This window comes from Silene latifolia, chromosome 3, assembly GCF_048544455.1.
Source record: "Silene latifolia isolate original U9 population chromosome 3, ASM4854445v1, whole genome shotgun sequence".
NCBI classification, from domain to species: Eukaryota; Viridiplantae; Streptophyta; class Magnoliopsida; order Caryophyllales; family Caryophyllaceae; genus Silene; species Silene latifolia.
The window spans coordinates 15,519,379-15,536,363 of record NC_133528.1 but is presented as its reverse complement, the minus strand read 5'-3'; the positions used below and the strand labels follow the sequence as shown (position 1 = coordinate 15,536,363).

Here is a 16,985-nt window from a genome sequence, read left to right as displayed (position 1 = left end):
ATCTAAGAGCACTCACATCGACTGTCATGCGTTGTTCATTTTAAAATGTCTCAAATCAATTCTTGTTGTCACAGGAAAAGGATAAAGGATATGATAGAATAATATGTGGATTGAAAAGTGTACTTTTATTGAAATGATTAACGAATGTATTTAACATAGACTTGAGAAGACATGTGACTCGTGGGACAACCCCCAGATTGTCACTAGAAATGGAAATGGACACGAAGAAAGACACTTAAAACAATTATGGGATAGAAAGTCTAAGGCTCGGACTCGGACTCGGACTCGGACATTGACGCGATCTTAGATCCAGACTCGTAATCATCATTGTTATCTTCGGAGAATCCTCTTTCAGCAGCTGGTAGCTTGGACGTCCGATCTTGGTCGTTGAACGATTTGAGTACCCTTTCCTCGTTGTTTCGGGTACTATAAGGGTAAAGGCCTAAGAGACTTTCCCGTCTTTGAAGAGTAGGACACCCATGAGGGTCGTTCTTTTCTTTAAAAGGACCGAGGGTCGATAACGATATCTCGCCGCGATTGAGCATATAATGGATGGTATATTTGAGCTTGGAATATTCTTCAGTGTCGTGTCCATTACCCCTATGAAATAAGCAATATTGAGAGCCGTCCCAGAAGCGACCTCTCCTCTCGTACTTAGGGTCTGGGGTTGGACCGATCGGTTGGACTAGTCCTTTGGCAAAGAGTCTTTTGAAGGCGACCGTATAAGGCATGCCTAAATTGGAGAATTACCTTGGAAGCTGAGTTCCTCTTTCTGGTGAAGGTTCTATAACCTTTACGTCGGTAATGTAGATTGTTTGATTGTTGGGTATTTATGGGTCTGTTTTCCTTCTTTTCACCAAATGATAGGTGGATCGTTCATCTTCTTGATCATCTGCGATGTCGAACTCCCTATAAGGTCGCTTAGCTTCTGTACCCGAACTAGTTAGGAGCGAGACAGAAATCCTACCAACCTCGATCCCATATTGTATGACATGCTTGAGTTTATAGCAATCTTCGGTATCATGGCCCCCTACCCCTATGGTATTGACAATACGAGTGACCATCCCAAGATTTAGATTTCTTTTCTGGGTCTGAGCTAGGTCCTAATGGTTGAAGAGGACCTAGGGAGGATAATTTGTTCAAGGCTAGGACATAAGGTATGCCTAGACTTGTGAATGACCTGGGAGAGATGTTAGGTTTCTTTGACGAAGGCTCCATGAGGTTGTCTTCATTGATTTTGATTCCTGGATGAGAAGAACTAGGAATGGGTCGCTCACTTTTTGCTTTCTCCTCGAGACCATGAGGTTGAGGTTTTGCCTGGACACTCTTCATCTTGAAAGGTTGGGTCTCAAGCTTCTTACCCATTTCAGCAAATTGATTCCCCATGTTGGAAAGCCGAGAGTTTAGATTATCAATGGATCCCTCTATCTTAGAAATCATGAGCATTCCGCTTTGGACATCGTCCTCCTTCACCGCTTTGATCTCTTCATCATCACGACGATCGAGGAGATGAGAAAAGTTTAGGAATGATTCTTCATCGTGTTTAGTGTTGTTAGACCCAAGAGGGTCGGTCCCATCAAATTGCTCAACAAATGGTGGCATTGGAATTTTGCCATCCTCGATCAAATAATATGATTTAGACAAAAGGATTCCTCCGTATCGTGTCCCCTACCTCGATGGTACTGACAATATGAATTGCCCTTCCACCTAGGAAATATCTTTTCAGGGTCCGGGGTTGGACCAATTGGATGGAGTTTTCCTTGGGTAACCAGTCTTTGTAGAGCTACTTTATATGTGGTTCCGAGGTCAACAAATTCCCTATGAGCTCGTCCCGGCCTTCTGGGTGAAGTTTCCAAGAGGTTGACTCCCTTATCTTCATTGGTCCTCTTAGATGGGTGAGTTGTGTTGAAGCTACGAACCGGCCTTGTGGTATGAGAAGATGGTAAAGGTTTCATCATGTCTATCTTGTTTTCCATATTGATGACACGAGCGCTCAATTCTCCGATGGTGGCCTGAAGCTTAATGACTTCAGCACTCAGTCCCTCGACGTCGACAAATAAACGTTCTTGAACACTTTCATTGGAAATTGCAGAATTCCTACCGAGAAGAAAATAACACGCGTTACAACTTGATTCGACATGGGATCACGCATACTAAGGCGACAAACAAAGGATATACGACGAGACGAGATGACTAGACTCTTGACTTGTGAATCCAGGAAATGTCGTGAGTGACTTCTCGTGTTTGGACTCATGGTGTTTGACCTTGACCTTAGACTCGAGTGTTGACTTTGACAGAGTGACATTTATGTGGTTGACTTGATTGACGGGATTGATGACACGTGTTGATTCTAGACTCGAGGTTTGCTTACATGTGTTAAGAAGACTGCTGTAATTTAGACTCAAATATGAGGCCCATTAAGACTCGTGTGTTGAGCCTCGAAACGTGTGACCCGAGGTGTCGGAAATGTTTAGATCCTAACTGAATTGGGGTAGGGGGTCCAAAATGACGGCGTGACGCCTTAGGACTTGACTTGAATTTTTAAAAGACCCAAAATGTAAAGGAAGACGGGTTTATGACTCGACAGAGTTCCGACTAGGACATAGTCGGTTTGAACTTTGACTCTAACTTAGCCAAATTAAATTTACATATTTACATTTACATGGTTAGAAAATATTTTGAAAAAAACGTTTTTGGTTTTTTTTTTTGGTTTTTTTTTTCGGACTTTTTTTTTTTTTTTTTTTTTACGTTTTTTCTTTTGGTTTTTGTTTTTTTTTTTTAAATGGGTATTAGGCCCGAAGTTTGACTCGACATTTGGATAGAGTTTCGGCTTATTTTACGCTGTTTTGAAAATGTTTACATTTTGAAAAAGATTTTATTTTACAAAATTTCGTCATAGTTTTGTTTACACAAAGGTGATCACGTATTTATACAAACATATATACAGGCATTATAATGGTATGCTGAGTGCATTTAAAGGGTTTAGGCTTAAAAGGTGGGTTGCCATACCAAGCAATCAAACCCTGGGTCTGTGGAGAGGTCCGTGCCAAACAAGAGGAAGGTCGGTTCCTAGTCCATTTCCTCGAGTAGTGAAAGCCCTTGATACAAACATGAGTAAGCATCATGTTATGGTTGACGTCAATCGCTATCCATCTTTAGGCCCAGATCAGAATTTGGATCGTCCAGACGGGACGATTGGTCGAATGGGTTGAGTTGGGCCTAGGAAAGCCAAATAAAATGACCTAAGAAGGCCGAGTAATGAAAACTGATAACTGTCTCATATAAACTATTCCCTAACATTGTTCAAGTTTCACCCTTGGCAACACGTAAGTGTATTACTCCCCAGCGGAGTCGCTAAACTGTGGACGCGGGCCCACGGGGTCGCTTGGGAAAACAAGCGTTTGCATTTGTGGAGTCGCCACCAATTTATTGTGGAAAATTGGAAACCGTTCGAATACTTCACGTCATGTCAAGACACAAAGTAGTGACATAGACACTAAAAACTCGTTACCCTTAGCATTCCATGTCTAGAATGACTATCGTAGATGCCAATGAACACAGATGTTCACATAGATCTGGAGTAAGGGGTGAGGGTACGTATTAGGAAGCTATTTTGATCGAACACCTAATCCCGCCCGCCTCGATAGAGGCCTCTACTAATGATTAGGGGAAATCATCTATACTTGATATGTTGTCGATTATATGCATGCAATGCAACATCCAATAAATTAATCCTAATATAACAACCCGGCCCACCACGGTCGTAACACAACCCAATAAGATGGGATACGTACCTTTGGGCCCATTACTTGTCCTCACTTAAGCCCAAAAGCACAAGGCCTTGTTACTAAGTGGTGGGTGGAATCCCTTATAAACATATCACAACCTCCTCAATTCCCCGATGTGGGACAACCTTACTCTCAATAACTGGGGTGTTACACCTAACATGTGAGAATTAACTAAGTCGGTGAACATGTAATTTAGCATACATTAATGTCGAAGTAGGATTTAAGGTTGATTACATGTGAAAACATACAAACAAACGATAATAAAGAATACGAGAAAACACAATAATTGAAAATTACAATAATTACAATGACTTGATTGATTTACGTCAAAAATACATTTAAAACGGATAGTTTGAGAAAAGAAAAGAGAAAATAAGTAGGGTTAGAAACTACTAACAGATTAGTAGTGATAATACGATTAATAGTTGATTAATACGTAAATTAATAAGCTAGGTCAAAGCAACAATGGAAGCTCAGAGACAGAACTCAACCGAATAAAGCAGCGAGCCGCGTCCCAGAAGAGGCGCGGGTCACTGCGTCATTCTGAGTGAGTTCTCCGCGTGTGAAGCCGAAATCGCATATTGTTAATGTCCGTTGGTGATTTTATGCTCGATTATTGATATTTGACTCGGATAGAAGTGATTAAACAGATTATTTACATATGAAAGGGTCATAAAAACAGTAAAAGACGGACTCGAATTAATTAGAATGAATTAAGGCTAATTACAAGATTAATTGTGAGTTAAATACAAACTAAGTTTATTAAAATAAACTAATTAGGTTAATTAATGTTAAACTTCTGATGATGATGCAATAAACAGATGAAAAATATACAAAAGTGAATTCCAGAGATTTGATATTGATGAATCGAACCTCTAAAACCCGGATTTGATTTTAATGACGAAAACCCGCAATGTGTAGTTTTTGAGCGACGTGGCCGTAAAGGCTACTCGAAGAGGCGCGAGCCTGTTCGCGTGTCTTGGAGCTGTCTTGTCACTATCACGCATTTGGAATCATGGTTTGTTCTATCCTAGGTTTTGGATGTCATGATTGTTGTACTTGACCATCAAGTATACCGTGTATACTTAGCATGGAAGGTTTGTGATGTTTGTTTTTTGTGTTAGCACGTTGTTGGAGTCGGGATTTGAATTTCGAGTCGGTTTTTGGTCCGGTGTCGCTTTTGACTCTAGTTAGTGTCATTGCGACCTCGTCGTCGTGTATAAAACACTCTAGGTACTTTTGAAAAGTTTTGAAAATGCTTTGTTTTCGAATTCGTTTTGAGTTTTCCGACGTATAGTTATACAAACTGTCGATCAAACATAGCGATTCCTAAGCATGTTGTAGCCCGATAATTATCGAGTGTTTGTTGGGGATTCAACAGATACTGGGTATCTACAGCTATCAAACCATATTTATAAACTCAACAAACTAGTAGTAAAAGAGTAAGTAGAGGTCGGATCCCAAGGGACGGTTTATCAAATAGTTATCTAATGCAAGTAGCTATGTCTTTGTGTCAAAATTTGGGTTTGAGTGTAAGCTAAACTACAACAATGAAAATGTAAATAAATGAAGAACAAGGTAAGTAAATAGAGATGTAAACAATTGATTAAAAGCATTAGGGTGTCATGGGATAGTAGGGAAATGTGGTAAAATCACATAAATGAGTTACATAAACGATTAGAGTTGTGTTGGAATCGAGTTGATTTATGTCTTACAATTCTTAGGTCAACTTGGGTCTCAGAGTCGACTTGATTTATAGCTTACGACTCCTACATCGACTTTGGTGTCCCTATTCAACTATATGCATGGTCTAACAATCCTTGAGTTGATTTATGTCTTACAGGTCTTGTTGAAAAGGGAGAGAATCATGCTATATTGTCAATCAAGCATTTCATCAGACATAACATGTGCATAAGTTGAAAACACAACATACAATCATTCATATGAACCCATTAAGCATAGATATAACCCATGATTACTCCCCTAATCCCCCACTAACCGTAGCTAAGAGACTACTCACACATCATCATGGTAGTCATGTCATCAATGGTGTCAAACATCTTAAGTATAAATATGATTAATAAGTAGAGTAACTAACAAAAGATTAAGTAAAAGATTACGTAAAGAGTAAAGGAATTATACCAACTTAAGATGAACAAAAAAATGGAAGAATAATAGAAGAAAGCCTTGATTAATGATGAAGAGTTGTCAATTCTCCAATACCAAACCGAAGAATTCTTCAATTACCAAGCTAGATCTAAGATTGTTTGAGCAATAATTAAGAAAAAATTAAGATGTAATTAAGCTAATTAGCGTATTCTAACTAAGCTAAGCTCGCCTCATGATCCTCTAAATACATGAGGTATTTATATTAAGTACATGCTTTAGGTTAACTAAGGGCTTAAATGACGATTAGGCCCCTTAAGAAAGTCTTTTGCCTTGCTAGAGTTGAGACAGGTCCCGCAAGCTCCTCCTCTTCGAAGTTCATCCTGTCAGCTGGCTCGTGGGAGCTGGGTAAGAGCTCGTCCGAGCTCAGGTTGAGCTCGCCCGACCTTCAGTGAGCTCGCCCGAGCTCACTCTTTTCTCTTTTGCTTGTGGCTGCCTCCCAGCTCGTGGGAGCTGGCCTGGACTCGTGGGGGTTCCTCCTCAATGCCCGGAAGCTTGCTTTATTGACTAAGACTTTAGTTTCGGTCTTCTCTTTGATGCTTGGTCGTTAAATGCGGTCAATTTAACTCCGTAATGATCCAATTAAGCAAGGTTGATGCTCTCCTCTTACAAAGGCACCAAACCTCATAGAATTTGCATAATAGGAAGCTAAAGACAAGAAACGACCCTAATAATCATGCAAAAGCATATGAAACGAGGCTAGTTAGGGGACTAAATGTGCGTAAATCCGAGTCACATCACTAGCCTTGACTCGGCCATTAATAATCTACGTACCTTTGAGGATACGTCCCATGACCAATTGAATGTTGTGCAGATGGATTTTGCTAGGTTGTGGTGACGATCCGGTTTATGTAGGGTTCAGGTTCAAGCAACCAGGGACCGAGTTTAGTGGTTAATGGGTGTAAGAGTGCGCGGTTTCCTCCTACTATCCTTGTAAGGGGTATTAGCGCAAAACTGATGTCGCCTTTATTTTGAGACGGGAATTTAAATATTGGATAGCTTTTATTTTGTCAAAGAAGAATTGTATGGTGACAGCTAGGGATGTTAATCAGGCGAAACGGTTTGCGAGCAACTCGAGCTTGGCTCGGTAAAAGCTCGGCTCAAGCCGAGCTAAAGTTGGCCGGCTCGAAAAACTCGTGAGCGACTCGAACTCTTATAATTAGATAAATATTACTCATATTTTATAAAAATATTTATCACACATATAAAAATGTCTCATTGATTTTCCAATATTTCCAATGTTGAAAATATCGATAAAGAAAACGAAAATTCAACATTATATATAGGCTTGAGATGAGCTCGAGTTTGGCTGGCTCGAGCTCGCATTAAAGCTCGCAAGCTTAATAACGAGCATAATTTTTCAAGCTCGGGTAAGTTCGAGATCGGCTCGAGCTCGAGTTTTACTTTATGAGCACAAGCCGAGCAAGGTCAAGCTCGAGCTCGGCTCCCTAATGTGGATGATCAAATTACTATTTCAAAATATATCCAATAGATAAAAGTAAACAAATGAATAAAATGGACCCATAAACGAAATAGATAAACAAATAATCGGGACGGAGGGAGTAAGGTATTTATCGATCAACTAGGACATTACGGCACAATAATTGAACATTACTCATGTGCTTCTAACGCGACCCTGTTTTATTCCTTTGAAATACGTCTCTAATAAAATTTACAAGGATTTAGACGAGAGCCGCCGCTAAGCCCTAAGACCATCATCTCCATTTGGACGCTACTATATATGCTGGCTTCCATACTAAACATATAGCCTACTCATTCATTACCCTTATTAAAACTCGGGCATGATATATATAGACCAAAGAATTATTTATTTACACATTATTCTTCATTCTTTACAAAAATAGTCTTCTTGACTTTGGCATTATAGACCTTATTATCAAAGCCCTATAAACATCGATCGATGTCGTTCTTCCAGCATTGACCTTTGTGGATGCTTTACATAAACCTGTTTGATCAAACAAAATAAGAAGAAAACTTAGAATGTACGTTAACATTGATAAATCCCCACTCGATCATACAAATACTCAAATAAACCATTTTATGACATGTTTTATCTAATGTTATAGCGGTCTAACACAAGACCAACTTGCTACCAAGTACATTATAACTTGCCTTGTCTGGTTTACCATCTGTATCTAGAACTTGGAGCTGTTATCTCAATGAATTTTTTTCATTGAATAAGACCTTAATCATTGATTTATGAAAGATAGTTTGGATAAATTATTTAATAAAAGATTTACCTGCATGACTTTGGCAGAATATTTATCGTTGTTTTTACAATAATTTTTTACACTAATTCATCGGCTTCTTGCGGTAAAAGAGGAGCCTTGAGGTCATCAGAAGGTTGAGTTTGCTTAGAATCTTCTTGGATCTTTTGAGCTTCTTCTTGTACTCCCCGTAGAACCGTAAGGTATCCTATTGCAACTATACCAGTACCTATCACACTGCACACACCAAGGATTTTTTTAACATCAAAATTTATTATATACGGTAATATGGAGTATATTCTAAGACAAATAAAACCGTAATAACAGTGTTTTTTTTTCTTAAACAACTTAAGAAAAGAATAATAAAAGGGGCAATTCTAAAGAATAAGCTAAAAATGGAATATGGGGTATTTCTAAAAAAATTGGAGGGAGTGAGCTAATCAGTTCCGCTCAATATTATAATCGGGACACTCAAAATTGGAATATGAAACCAAAGATCTTGGCTCATGAAGCTTATGAAGGGATGACCACTGAATTTACTATAATTTGGAATATGAAACCAAAGATCTTGGCTCATGAAGCTTATGAAGGGATGACCACTGAATTTACTATAATGTGAAACTATGGACGTAGAACAAAAATTTTAAGGTTATTTTTTTCCCTATATTTTCATGACTCCGTCTTTACTAAAGAAAGGACAAATAAAGATGACATAAGAAGGGAAAATTCAGGAACAACGTCTTATACACTCCTAATTCTTAAAATAAATCATCAAAAGGTGACAAACATTACGGAGTAATATGTAAGATTCAATGGCGTATATACCATAAAAACACTCCAACATACTTGAATATTCACGCTAAGCAATCACCATCGTAATCAGTCACACAAGGTATATTTTCTCTTTCTCCGTGTGTGTTTTTTATTTTAAGAAAATTAATGTAGGTAAAAGTAAACAAATGATCAAAACAGAAAGAGTAACCGTTAATCAGAATATAAGCATTATTTACCTTCCATAGTGAAGACCGCTACCAAAAAAACTAAGGCCGATTAAACAGGCCCAAAATAAGCCCAAAGGCTTGAACATGGCAACGTACATTGGACCATTCAAGCTCATGCACCAAGCTTGGACCCGGCTCCGAATCAATGTCCCGAACAATGCCTACATAATTTGTACACATGGCCGGGTTATATTGACCGTTGTTAATGATCGGAGTGATCTTAGATTTGTGTGAATCTAGACAGGTAAATTGACGGCAACAAGTACTTGATGCTATTGAAACAAACAGATTATCCACTAAAATGGTACTCCGTAGTATGTATACTTACGGTTAAGACAATAATAAGTAGCTCCAAGTCCAGCTTTAATTTCCATGCACTAAGATCTCCGTTTGCTATTACATCCACAAAGACTGTTTGGATGGTCCCAAATATGGTATAGCATGTCACTATCACCATCATGTCTGGAAATTTTGTGAACGTCGACACCTAATCAGAATCAACCATTTTTCACAAAAGCAACCAGAGTTACGTCAAATATCATGATATTTATAGTTACTTAAATGTACCGACCATGCACACATTTGTAGTATTGTAGATATTTTTTTACCTATTTTATTTTGGGACGGAGCGAGTATAAAATATATTGACAAAGTCAAATGAAAATTTATCTACGGAAATAGAAGATACATTTTTCGTGTTACAAGTGGTTTAATAACTAGGACTGAAATATATTTAGAGTTTAGATTTTAACGGTGTAGTTTATGACGATTAGGAGAGTGTTCCATATCGATAAATTAGAGATTAAAGTATAATAAATTAAAATGTGCATATAGTACATTATATTTATATATATGTACCTGAATGAAACTCCAAACAGCAACGGAGAAAGTACTAGCAGCAAGCATAGAGGTGCCAAGCATCCATTCATTTGTGACTGATATAAAAACAAAGAAAGATCTTGGGCCTCTAAGTATCAATGGCCTAAACAATGGTCCATGAAGAATAGATGGGCCTAGGTATGTTGCCACCATAAAGCCTCCCAATATTGATATTATAACTCCAATCACCTTGATTTTTGTGCTTCTGCTTGATATGTTTAGCTTCGTTTTCCTGATTTGAGTTCATGAATTTTTTTTTAATTAATATGTGGATATATAAATATGTCAATTTGTTTGGTCAAAACATAATGCTTGGTAACATACAGTGTATCGTACATATCATGTAATGTTGTAATTAAAGCGGTTATACTATTACTATAAATTTTATACTCGGTCATTTGTTATCATTTTATTTTGGCACAAAGACCAGAAAAAGAGAAGAAGGTCAATTACTAAATGACATGTGGATGAAATTGAGTGGAAATTACCAAATTATTTATCAAATGCAATCCTAAAATAGAAAGGACGTACAACAATTGACTAAGACACCGCAAAATGGAAAAAAACAACAAATGATCGGGACAGAGGAGGTATTTCATACCTAGATATCCTAGTATATTGGTTAAGAATGTATATAGAACAATAGCTCTCAAGTTCTATTCTCATGTTATTGTACTGTCTTTATAGCTCATTTTAAACCAAAAAATGCCTCTTATGGCTCATTCGATAAAATATAAAAATATACTTCATAATAGCTGGTGCAATTCCATATGGAGTGACTCAATATACTGAGCAGCAAAGGATATATTTGCTACTATTAACTTAGAGTAAATTAAAAATTATTCCATTTTAAAATCGTGTTTTCTAAATTACTTCTTTATATAGCTTTTTTCTAAAATTACTCTCTTAAGATGTGCACTTTTATCAAAAATTGCGTCAAAACTCCAATATAAGTGACTTATTACGTCTGATTTTGAACTTATTCTCCATTGTTATACGTTTCAAAGTATAAATTGGCTAAGACACAAACGAAATAAGTTCATAAAATGACGGAATAAGTAACTTAAATTGGTGTTTTGAAGCAAGTTTTGATAAAAGTGCATTTTAAATGGGTAATTTTAGGAAAAAGTTATACAAGGAAGTAACTTTAGAAAACTAGATTTTAAAAGGGAGTAATTTTTAATTTACTCTTAACTTTATCATAATAATACTCCGTAATTGTTTATATAATTGCATGGCCTTACCAGTTTGACTAGAAAAGAAAAAAAAAAGTGACATTTACAATACAAATTCACATTATAGACGAGAGATATCCGTCTATTGTTACAGATGGGCCAAATATTCATCCACTTTAAGCATAAGACATACAATAAGTTGCATGATGTAGTCCAAAAATATCACCACTTTAAGCATATTTGACCCGGTTTTTACTTTAGGCGGATATGTACGTCTATAATGAGACTAATCATTGCTAATGTATTATTCAATAATAATTCCATATGGAGGGACTCAATATTTTCATTGGAGCTATTAAGGAGATTGATAAATGTCGCCCCTAGTTTTACTCATACCGCCCCTAACAAATTACTATATTGCCCTTGAGTTTTTAAAACTCTTTTATACACTACGTCCTTGTTTTTTTCTCATTTTCGAATTCCGATTTCAAAATTTAATAAACCCGCTTCAAAAATTAACAAAATCAAAACCGCTTAAAAAAAATAAAAATCGCTTAAAAAAAATAAAAACACCACATATCACTTTTTGTTTTTTTTTACATGTTTTTGATTTTCATATATTAATATACGATAATTAATAACAACGATAATTAATAACCAAAAACGATTAAATTAAAAACGAAATTGACGATTAGAAAAGAACAGAATTTCAAACGACCATAACTTTATGCTCGGGTGTCCGATTTTGACGAATTTTTTTTTTCAAATCGCATAACTTTTCGAGACGAACACAATGGTAAAAAAAAAATGGAAAGTGGCCCATTCGTGTGAAAAACACGAACTGGCCTGGGCCGTTTCATGTGATTTACACGAACCAGCCTAGGCCAGTTCGTGTAATCCACATGAACTGGCCTAGGCCCATTCGTGTGATTTACAGCTCATTCGTGTGATTTACATGAACTGGCATAGGCTAATTCGTGTAAATCACATGAACAGACCCAAGCCAATTCGTGTTTTTCACACGAATGGGCCACTTTCCAATTTTTTTTTTTTTTTTTTTTTTTTTTTTTACCATTGTGTTTGTCTCGAAAAGTTTTGCGATCTGAAAAAACAATTCGTCAAAATCGGACACCCGAGCATAAAGTTATGGCCGATTAAAGTTTTTCGCTCTTAATAGTCGATTTTTATCCAATTTAAATCGTCATTATTTATCGTTTATGTTATCAATCATCGTCTAACATAGGCAAAAAGTTCATTAATTCGTTAGTCAATATTATTTTTTTGTTAATTCATCGGTAATTAATACGATAATTCATATCTAATTTCGATAATGTTGTTCGGCATTCCAAAACCGCTTTCCTTTTCCGTGTTACCCGTGTTGTTATCATCGTATCCATAACCGCTTCCCTCGCCTTGTTCATGACTATCATACTCATTGTAATATCGATAATGTTGTTCGCCATTTCAATCATTTTCGAATTGCTTTCCGTCGTAATTGTACGAATTTTCATTAGTATACGATTCACACATGTATCGGAAAAATGGGTTATCGTCATCCATTTCCGATTTATCGAAAAAAAAATGTAAAGAATATTTTTTAGAGAGAGAAGGGCAAAGTTGTCAAGTTGGAAATGAAACTAGGGGCGACATGAGTAAAATAGAGGCGACATTTAGCAATTTTGTCTATTAATGATGACATAAGGCAACTTGGAATACTTCCTCCATTTAACTCCACTCTACCTATTTCCATTTTCTACACTATTCACACGTGCACATTCAATCTCGATTTTTTTTCAATAAACAAGTGAAAATATATTCATGTGAAATCTTGTTTAATTCGTCTTTACGCGTACATTAAAAATATCTAACTTTTATATTTTTCGCAAATATGTAGGTAACGATATTTAGCTCGTAAAACACGCGTTAACAAACGTAAAAAAACAAAGTGGAAGAATAGAGTTGGATGGAGGAAGTACGAAGTATATGGTATCTAACTATCTACCGTCTACACATAAGGACAACTGGACAACTAGTATATTCAAGTGTATCGCATGAAGTACGCAGGTTTAATTTTAGGGCATTAGAAATCACATCGATCAATCAAGATATGCCGCGTGGTATTTTATATCAATTTGTATAATTGTATTCATTCCCATTCTCACCTACCTCTATGAAAACAAGTTTGCATCCGTCACTCAAAAGATTCAAGTAGGTGTTTAATTCTGTATCACTATAATTAGAAAAATAAAGAAACATTCAAGCTATATTAAGATAGATATGTTAATATTAAAGCATTGTATCGTTGATCGGACCTCTCATTCATCAGCGCAGCTTAAATTTTTAGTTAAGATGATTGTTTTTAGACCTGAAAACTCAGGTGACCTAACATAACAGAGAACCCGAATTTGACCTGCAACCTGTATTAACTCGAATTTGATCTATTAATGCAACATGAATATTCATTATTGCATACTCATCACTATCTCAACATAACTTGATAACAAGTACTGTAACAAGTAACACACCCAAAAAGTACTGTAACAACTAAAATCCCAATCTCGGACCCGACCTAACCCGAATGTTTGCAGGCCCAAAATAACCCAACCCTCACTTGACCAAGTTGATTCGAATAGTTTCACGTGGTTTCAGAGTATGGCAGTATTAAGGTCCCAAATTCGAATCCTAATAATCACAAAATTTTCAAATCCAGACGTATCGTATGAGGCATGAGATCAGATTGTTCTCTCACAATTAATTACTCTCTTCAAATTAATGTTCACTTAAAGGATGAAAGAAGTAGGTTAGCAGTAGATCTGACAAAACTGACCAGACTCATACCCGAATTGAAGACCTGAATCTAACCCCAAAACCCGAATTAACCTGACCCTATTCAACCCGGCCTGAATATTTTATCATCACATACTAATTGTGATAACAACCCACCCGAAAAAATGACTCGAACCCCAAGTGACCCGATCTCACCCAAATTCTTGCAAACCCGAACAACCCAGACCGAATTGACCTGACTTGACCCAAACCTAATTCGATTGATCTATTTGCCAGTTCTAGCTAAGAGGCTATGTCCATGATGTTTGGAGTTGAAATGGCTTTCTTATAGTTTATCTTACAAAGTAAGCTTGTCCATGATATTTGGATTTGAATAAGAGAGTACAGTACTCTATATTTTAAAGTTTAGTGTTAGTAAATAATTATAATAATAGATCTAAAAGTTAAAACTCTCTCATTTAACTATCATTTTCGTCCCTTATCGTTTGGGTGTTTTCTCTATATAATATTTCTCTTTCTTTTTTGCTTATATTGCTAATATTACTACATTTCTTATTTCCACGCACTCTCAAGTGAAAATCACATATTTTCTATTTTCTCGGGAGTAATATTATATATTGTGCCTAAAAATATCAAAAATGATAATAAAATGTAGAGATTATCAACCAAGAATAGTTGTACGAGTAACTTGTAAGGGGTGGTCCTCCATTAACATATTCTCAACCACCTTAGGTTAGATTACAAGGCCCCATCGTATATAAACATCATCATAAAAAGTGGATCCAAAATTCCCAATAATTGTAGGAGTTAAGTAAAAATAAATAAATAAATAAATAAATAAATAAAATAAAATAAAAGTGGGGCTGCAATTGTAGAAGTGATAGTTACCTTAGAATAAGACTAAGAAAGAACTGAAAGGATGGGAGCAAAAGACCCATCGCACACACCACGATTGGTGAGCTGTGACTTAGCCCCGTAAATGCTAGGTTCTGCGCTATTGTTATCCTGCGTTCCCACACATGTATTTTCCATCATTAAACACTAATTAAATTAACATGCAATTAATCTTTGATTATTTATTACTGTAGATTTTATAAACTAATTCGTTAATGTATAGGAACCAATTATGGAGTTTCAATCATTAGTTTAGACTTCAAATTAAGCTGATTTTCTAACATGATAAATAAAACCACATTTAAAGTTTAAACGGCTGAGGACGGAGTCGAAAATATTAGGGAAACTCGACTGAGAGGTTAAACATGAATTCAAGAACTATAAGTCAAGCGTACTCAAATAATTATGAATACATGCATTCAAGGATTTAAAATGCAATAAAATGTCGTAGTGCTATGTTAATCGAATAGATTTCACGTTTACAAGTAGACAATAGACAATTGAAAACAGTATACTTGTTATGTACTCCAAAATATTAGGACGGGGTCAGCGTGTATATTCGTGTGATCAACTTGCATGCATTAGCGTATATGTGAGACAGAAACTGAAAAACAATACCATCCAACTTAAAAAATACAATGAAGAACAAACAATACCACAACGTAATATGGAGGACAAGGAAATTTCAAGAGTTTACTTGATCGGAACTTAGGAAGGGTTTGAATATATATATATACACACGTACGAAAGAGTGATACTAAAACACGATACTACTCAGGAACTCAAGAGAAGGAAAAGAGAACAAACCCAGTAAGACCAAGGAGGAAAAATCTTGATAAAAGCTTCAAGTTGAATATCTTCTTGAAACTGCCAAATCAAGGCAATCATAAAGAATGATAATTAGATGGATTATCTTCATGTAATCATATACTATTATTGATCGCCAATAATAATACAACAATATAATCACATACCTATCTCTATGAAACATAAGAGAGTAGGAGAGTAGTAGAACGGAAGAAAGAGCATTTGAATAAGCCACGAACACAAATTGATTCATCCCGCCATTCATAGCCGATTTAGCCGTTATAGTTAACGCTATCGTACATCCTTCCATTATAAACATCATTACAAACGGCACCATCGCGCATAACTTGTCTTCCCACAACATTAACTCCATTTTCAAAAATCCTTTGGTATTCTTAGAGTCAAGCTCCTTTACTAATGCGCGCGCACACACAGACACACAAATACTAATCTAAGTTAATATATATAAGGTGCTTAACTTATAAGCGTTAAGAGATTGATTTACTTCAATTGATGGGAGAATGTTAACTTTTCCAACTTTTTATAGAAAAGAAGATTAAGATTAAGATTAATTAATTACTCTCTCCTATTCAATATATTATTCCCCTTTACTTTTTGCACAAGAAATAAGAAAGTGAATTTGGACCACACAAAACACACTACCTCACATGTCATTGAATTTGGATCATATAAATCAACCAAAAAAAAGGAAATAGAAAAGAAAATCCGAATAACCGAATAAGGAAATAGGGAAGAAAACCTGAATAAGAGGGAGTATAATAGAGGATACGCAATTGAATGAATTTATATAAAGGGAAAATACTTGGTTAACCTTTGATGCAAATTGAAGAGCCACCTTGGCGGCGGGAAGTAGCAGCTCGTATCTTGTATTTCAAATTTAGTCAGCTGACTCACCCTACTTTGTTTGTTTTCATTTGACCTTTGCTGATCTATGTTCCCCATTTTACCTATTTTTATTTCTACAAGCCATCCCTTCATTTGTCCTATCTCCCTCTAATTTCCAAGAGTAAAATTTTTTGAAGAATTTATTTTGAGTTGAAAGTGAGTCAAATCATATGTAAAATAAATATTTTGCTTGTCCTTAGATAATCTCATTTTGTCTAATCTACCATATTCGACTCACTTTATGTATAAGACGGATATACTATGTGAATTTTCAAAATTATTTACCGTTTTTTCCTCTTGCTTTTATCTAGTGAGTCGTGATCTTAGCTTTTAATCACACTGACTCTGATAACA

At 36.0% G+C, this 16,985-nt stretch overlaps 1 protein-coding gene across 1 annotated transcript; it reads right to left on the bottom strand.

Annotated features, from left to right (window-relative positions):
• Positions 1 to 7,764: 7,764 nt before the first annotated feature.
• Positions 7,765 to 16,655, bottom strand: LOC141647285 (WAT1-related protein At1g70260-like). Its single transcript, XM_074455414.1, has 8 exons — positions 15,893 to 16,655; positions 15,726 to 15,785; positions 14,913 to 15,029; positions 10,042 to 10,294; positions 9,512 to 9,670; positions 9,193 to 9,344; positions 8,216 to 8,419; positions 7,765 to 7,920 (listed from the first exon to the last, which is right to left on the bottom strand). Exons 1-7 carry the CDS (start codon positions 16,096 to 16,098, stop codon positions 8,263 to 8,265), a joined length of 1,104 nt encoding a protein of 367 aa, XP_074311515.1. The 5' UTR covers positions 16,099 to 16,655; the 3' UTR covers positions 7,765 to 7,920; positions 8,216 to 8,262.
• Positions 16,656 to 16,985: the final 330 nt, after the last annotated feature.

Coding starts and splice junctions, on each gene's coding strand:
- LOC141647285 (XM_074455414.1), bottom strand. CDS start 16,098: ATGGAGTTAATGTTGTGGGAAGACAAGTTATGCGCGATGGTGCCGTTT. Junction 15,030..15,725: donor TTCCTCCTTGGTCTTACTGG/GTTTGTTCTCTT, acceptor GTGGGAACGCAG/GATAACAATAGCGCAGAACC. Junction 9,671..10,041: donor CTGTTTGGAGTTTCATTCAG/GTACATATATAT, acceptor GATTCTGATTAG/GTGTCGACGTTCACAAAATT.